General features: G+C 44.3%; 1 protein-coding gene across 2 annotated transcripts in view; it reads right to left on the bottom strand.

The window, feature by feature from the left end:
- NCAPG2 (non-SMC condensin II complex, subunit G2) overlaps nt 1-6535 on the bottom strand; it is a 70198-nt gene that overhangs the window by 45080 nt on the left and 18583 nt on the right. For both annotated transcript variants that reach the window (XM_010829252.1, XM_010829251.1), the window contains exon 11: nt 6498-6535. In XM_010829252.1, coding sequence (XP_010827554.1) covers nt 6498-6535 — 38 coding nt within the window. The remainder of the gene's footprint in view (nt 1-6497) is intronic.

Raw genomic sequence — 6535 nt, 5'->3', positions numbered from 1 at the left:
GCAATATGTGAACTGTGAACTTCCAGATGTTCAAGCTGGTTTTAGAAAAGGCAGAGGAACCAGAGATCAAATTGCCAACATCCGTTGGATCATGGGAAAAGCAAGAGAGTTCCAGAAAAACATCTATTTCTGCTTTATTGACTATGCCAAAGCTTTTGACTGTGTGGATCACAATAAACTCTGGAAAATTCTGAAAGAGATGAGAATACCAGACCACCTGATCTGCCTCTTGAGAAATCTATATGCAGGTCAGGAAGCAACGGTTAGAACTGGACATGGAACAACAGACTGGTTCCAAATAGGAAAAGGAGTACGTCAAGGCTGTATGTTGTCACCCTGCTTATTTAACTTATATGCAGAGTACATCATGAGAAACGCTGGGCTGGAAGAAGCACAAGCTGGAATCAAGATTGCCGGGAGAAATATCAGTAACCTCAGATATGCAGATGACTCCAGCCTTGTGGCAGAAAGTGAAGAGGAACTAAAGAGCCTCTTGATGAAAGTGAAAGTGGAAAGTGAAAAAGTTGGCTTAAAGTACAACATTCAGAAAATGAAGATCATGGCATCTGGTCCCATCATTTCATGGCAAATAGATGGGGAAACGGTGGACACAGTGTCAGACTTCATTTCTTGGGCCTCCAAAATCACTGCAGGTGGTGATTGCAGCCATGAAATTAAAAGATGCTTACTCCTTGGAACAAAGTTATGACCAACCTAGATAGCATATTCAAAAGCAGAGACACTACTTTGCCAACAAAGGTCCGTCTAGTCGAGGCTATGGTTTTTCCAGTAGTCATGTATGGATGTGAGAGTTGGACTGTGAAGAAAGCTGAGCGTCAAAGAATTGATGCTTTTGAACTGTGGTGTTGGAGAAGACTCTTGAGCGTCCCTTGGACTGCAAGGAGATCCAACCAGTCCATCCTGAAGGAGATCAGTCCGGGGTGCTCTTTGGAAGGAATGCTGCTAAAGCTGAAACTCCAGTACTTTGGCCACCTCATGCGAAGAGCTGACTCATTGGAAAAGACTGATGCTGGGAGGGATTGGGGGCAGGAGGAGAAGGGGACGACAGAGGATGAGATGGCTGGATGGCATCACTGACTCGATGGACATGAGTCTGAGTGAACTCCGAGAGTTGGTGATGGACAGGGAGGCCTGGCGTGCTGCGATTCATGGGGTCACAAAGAGTCGGACACGACTGAGCGACTGAACTGAACTGAACTAACTGAACCATTACCCCTACCATATTTTGGCATCAGGACAAACTACAGGGAGGGAACACAGCCCCACCCATCAACTTACTGAGCATGGCCCTCCCATCAGAGTAAGACCCAATTGCGCACAGCCAGTCCCTCCCATCAGGAAGCTTTCACAAGCCTCTTACTCTTATCCATTAAAGGGCAGACAGAACGAAAAACACAATCACAGAAAACTAACCAAACTGATCACATGGACCACAGCCTTGTCTAACTCAATGAAACTATGAGCCATGCCAGGTAGGGCCACCCAAGATGGACAGCTTATGGTGGAGAGTTCTGACAAAACATGGTCCACTGGAGAAGAGAATGGCATACCACTTCAGCATTCCTGCCTTGAGAACTCCATGAACAGTATGAAAAGGCAAAAAGAGAGAACACTGAAAGATGAACTCCCCAGGTCGGTAGGTGCCCAATATGCTACTGGAGATCAGTGGAGAAATAACTCCAGAAAGAATGAAGGGATGGAGCCAAAGCAAAACCAACACCCAGTTGTGGATGTGACTGGTGATGGAATAAAGTTTGATGCTGTAAAGAGCAATATTGCATAGGAACCTGGAATGTCAGGTCCATGAATCAAGGCAAACTGGAAGTGGTCCAACAAGAGATGGCAAGAGTGAACGTCCACATTCTAGGAATCAGCGAACTGAGATGGACTGGAATGGGTGAATTTAACTCAGATGAGCATTACATCTACTACTGTGGGCAGGAATCCCTTAGAAGAAATGGAGTAGCCATCATGGTCGACAAAAGAGTCCGAAATGCAGTACTTGGGTGCAGACTCAAAATCGACAGAACGATCTCTGTTCATTTCCAAGGCAAAACATTCAATATCACAGTAATCCAAGTCCATCCCAACCACTAATGCTGAAGGAGCTGAAGTTGAATGGTTCTATGAAGACCTACAAGACCGTTTACAACTAACACCCAAAAAAGAGGTCCTTTTCATCACAGGTGACTGGAAGGCAAAAGTGGGAAGTCAAGAGACACCTGGAAGAACAGGCAGGTTTGGTGTTGGAGCACAGAATGAAGCCGGGCAAAGGCTAACAGAGTTTTGCCAAGAGAACGCACTGGTCATAGCGAACACTCTCTTCCAACAACATAAGAGATGACTCTACACATGGACATCACCAGATAGTCAATACCAAAATCACATTGATTATATTCTTTGCAGCGGAAGATGGAGAACTCTATACAGACAGCAAAAACAAGACCTGGAGCTGCCTGTGGCTCAGATCATGAACTCCTTATTGCAAATTCAGACTTAAATTGAAGAAAGTAGGGAAAAACCACTAGACCATTCAGGTATGACCTAAATCAAATCCCTTATGATTTTACAGTGGAAGTGACAAATAGATTCAAGGGATTCGATCTGATAGAGTGTCTGAAGAACTATGGACAGAGGTTCGCGACATTGTACAAAGGCTGTGATCAAAACCATCCCCAAGAAAAAGAAATGCAAAAAGGCAAAATGGTTATCTGAGGAGGCCTTGTAAATAGCTGAGAAAAGAAGAGAAGCAAAAGGCGAAGGAGCAGAGGAAACATATATCCATCTGAATGTAGAGTTCCAGAGTATAGCAAGGAGAGATAAGAAAGCCTTCCTAAGTGAACAATGCAAAGAAATAGAGGAAAACAATAGAATGGGAATGAATAGAGATCTCTTCAAGAAAATTAGAGATACGAAGGGAACACTTAATGCAAAGATGAGCACAATGAAGGACAGAAGATATTAAGAAGATGTTGCAAGAATACACAGAAGAACTCTATAAAAAAAGATCTTCATGACCCAGATAATCACAATGGTATGATCACTCACCTAGAACCAGACATCCTGAAGTGCAAAGTCAAGTGGGCCTTAGGAAGCATCACTACCAACAAAGCATGTGGAGGTGATGGAATTCCAGTTGAGCTCTTTCAAATCCTAAAAGATGATGCTGTGAAAGTGCTGCACTCAGTATGCCAGCAAATTTGAAAAACTCAGCAGTGGTCACAGGACTGGAAAATGATATTTTCATTCCAATCCCAAAGAAAGGCAATGCCAAAGAATGCTCAAACTGCCGTACAATTGCACTCCTGTCACACGCTGTAAAGTAATGCTCAAAATTCTCCAAGCCAGGCTTCAACAGTACATGAACCGAGAACTTCCAGATAGATGTTCAAGCTGGATTTAGAAAAGGCAGAGGAACAAGAGACCAAATTGCCAACATATGCTGGATCATAGAAAAGCAAGCAAATTCCAGAAAAACATCTACTTCTGCCTTACTGACGACACTAAAGCCTTTGACTCTGTGGATCAGAACAAACTGTTGAAAATTCTTCAGGAATGGGAATACCAGACCACCTTACCTGCCTCCTGAGAAATCTGTATGCAGGCAAAGAAGCAACAGTTAGAACCAGACATGGAATAACAGACTGGTTCCAAAGTGGGAAAGGAGCACTTCAAGGCTATATATTGTCTCCCTGTTTATTTAATTTACATGCAGAGTATGTCATGTGAAATGCCAGGCTGGTTGAAGCACAAGCTGGAATCTAGATTGCTGGGAGAAATATCAATAACCTCAGGTATGCAGATGATACTACCCTATGGCAGAAAGTGAAGAACTAAAGAGTCTCTTGATAAAAGTGAAAGAAGAGAGTGAAAAAGCTGGCTTAAAACTCAACATTCAAGAAATTAAGATCATGGCATTCAATCCCATCACTTAATGGCACATGGATGGGGAACAAGGGAAATAGTGACAGACTTTATTTTCTTGGGCTCCAACATCACTGCAGATGGAGACTGCAGCCAAGAAAGTCAAAAAAAGGTGCTTCCTCCTTGGAAGAAAAGCTATGATCAACCTAGACAGCATATTAAAAAACAGAGACATTACTTTGCTGATAAAGGCCCACGTAGTCAAAGCTATGGTTTTTCCAGTAGTCATGTATGGATGTAAGAGTTGGACCATAAAGAAAGCTGAGCACTGAAGAGCTGATGCTTTTGAACTGTGATGCTGGAGAAGACTCTTGAGCGTCCCTTGGACTGCAAGGAGATCCAACCAGTCCATCCTAAAGGAAATCAGTCCTGAACATTCATTGGAAAGACTGATTCTGAAGCTGAAGCTCCAATACTTTGGCCACCTCATGGGAAAAACTGACTTAATGGAAAAGAACCTGATGCTGGGAAAGATTGAAGGCAGGAGAAGGGGATGACAGAGGATGAGATGGCTGATGGTATCACTGACTCAATGGTGTTGACCACTGACCTCAGCCATCCACCCTGAGCAAGCTCTGGGACATGTTGACAGACAGGGTAGCCTGGTGTGCTGCAGTCCATGGGGTCGTAAAATTTGGACACAACTGAGTAACTGAACTGAACTGAAAGAAAAAAATGTAAAATCAGTGTTCTCCACAATCTAGGTTTTTTTTTTTAACTTAAAAGAGTTATTTAGAATTTAATACTTATAGTTCTGAAAAAAAATTTAATTGACTTGAAATTCGTTTAGTGTTTTTCCTTCCTTAAATTCAAACAAAATAGGAAATATTAATTTTTGTTTTTTAAATAGTTAATAAAGCAAATACAAAACTCACAATGATTAAGCTGAGTACAGACTGTCTGTAATACAGGGGCACCATGTTAAGGTCTGGGAGTTGGTGATGGACAGGAAAACCCAGCGTGCTGCAGTCCACGGGGTCAGAAAGAGTCAGATACTGCTGAGCAACTGAACTGAACTGATGTTAGAGCGGACTCTGTGGGACGGTTACATCACTTTACAGATTGTGATGTCGTTTTGGACAGTTATAACCACTGTCACCTTAGTGCTAGGGGCTGAACTAAATGCTTTATATACAGTTTTTCATTGGAAACTTATCACAATCTGATAAAATATTTTCTCCAGTTTTAAAGAAGAAACAGGAGTTGAAAGAGGTTAATTTGAGAAAAATCAGACATTAACTGGGAACTGGGATTCAAATTGCCTGACTCCACACTCTAAACCACCATGCAACCTGCCTCCCCATCCGTGGGCTGGGATGGTACCCTCCTCATCGCCGGTCAGGCCCATCGCCAGGGCCAAGCGCCTGCGGCAGATCCCACGTAAAGGGGGTCGTGCTAGACGTCCAGCACACCCTCCACCTCTGCATTCAAGGGCAGAGTCTTCAGCGCTTCAGGCAAAAACACAAGTGCTTCACCGACTGGACACCTGAGCTAAAAAGAGTGTAAGTTTTTCATGGTCTTATGGCTAAAACCTTCCAAAATCTAGTTGTGGTTTGCCCAGCAACATTTGTCCACAAAATTAACCACGAACCCCAAAGGGGCTTTTAAATAAACACACGTGTGGATGCGGCACACCTGGTGAAACACTGACGCCGGTTCACTTCAGGGGGTGCGTGTCTCTGCACGTGCGGGTGGCATCCGGGGGTGAGATGGGAATGCACAGGTGAGGAAATGTGAAGAGGTTAAGCAGGAGATACTAATTATACTACTATTTCAACTTTTTGCATGTCTGATATTTGTTCATAGTGGGCCAGAAAACACACAAACCAAAGGAAGTATTTTAGGACAGCCATGGGTAACCGTCACTGTCATGGCGTGTGTGCTATCCCTTCCTAAAATGTTATTCTACTAACTAGGACAATAAACAGTTTCTCTTAGCTTGTGTCAGGAGACCCTGCAAATGGGAGGGGCTGTAGAGAAATCAGCAGAGGCTCACACTGTCCTACCAGGTGAAAGATTGGAGATTATCACTTAGGAATAAATGTCACATCCTGATGTCCTAACGACTCACTAGGAAAATCAGTCATTGGGAAAAAACCACCGCAACAGGCATTACTGGCCTTAAAAGCTAACTAGTTGCGTGTGTGTTCACGACACTGCCCCACCTTACACAGGTGCTACCACCACGCCCGCCACACAGATAAAGACAGAAAAGTCAGTGCCCACCTTGCCCCAAGGCACACAGCTATCAGACAGAGGGACCAGCCCCGGGCTCTGTCCTGACCACTGTGACACAGCCTCTCTGCTGGGGGAACACATAAGGCACTTCAAACTACACACAATAAATGACGAGAGGGTCCAAAAGAGACCGAGAGGAAGAGGAAACAGACCCTGCGAGTCCTCGCTGCCACAGAAGGCACCGGGAGAGGCCGGGTTCCTGGAAGAACGTCAGGATCTGGAAAGATTGCCCTCTGGAGGCCGCCCGGGGCAGCCCCAGGGACATCCAGGCCCAGACCGCTGCAGGCTGGGAGCCCGGCCACATGAATACATACGTAGAGTTCTTCAAACTGTTTCTGAATTTCGCTGTCCA

This window comes from Bison bison, unplaced genomic scaffold (genome assembly GCF_000754665.1).
Source record: "Bison bison bison isolate TAMUID 2011002044 unplaced genomic scaffold, Bison_UMD1.0 scf7180017864503, whole genome shotgun sequence".
Classification (NCBI taxonomy): Eukaryota; Metazoa; Chordata; class Mammalia; order Artiodactyla; family Bovidae; genus Bison; species Bison bison.
This window is presented reverse-complemented; position numbering and strand designations above follow the sequence as displayed.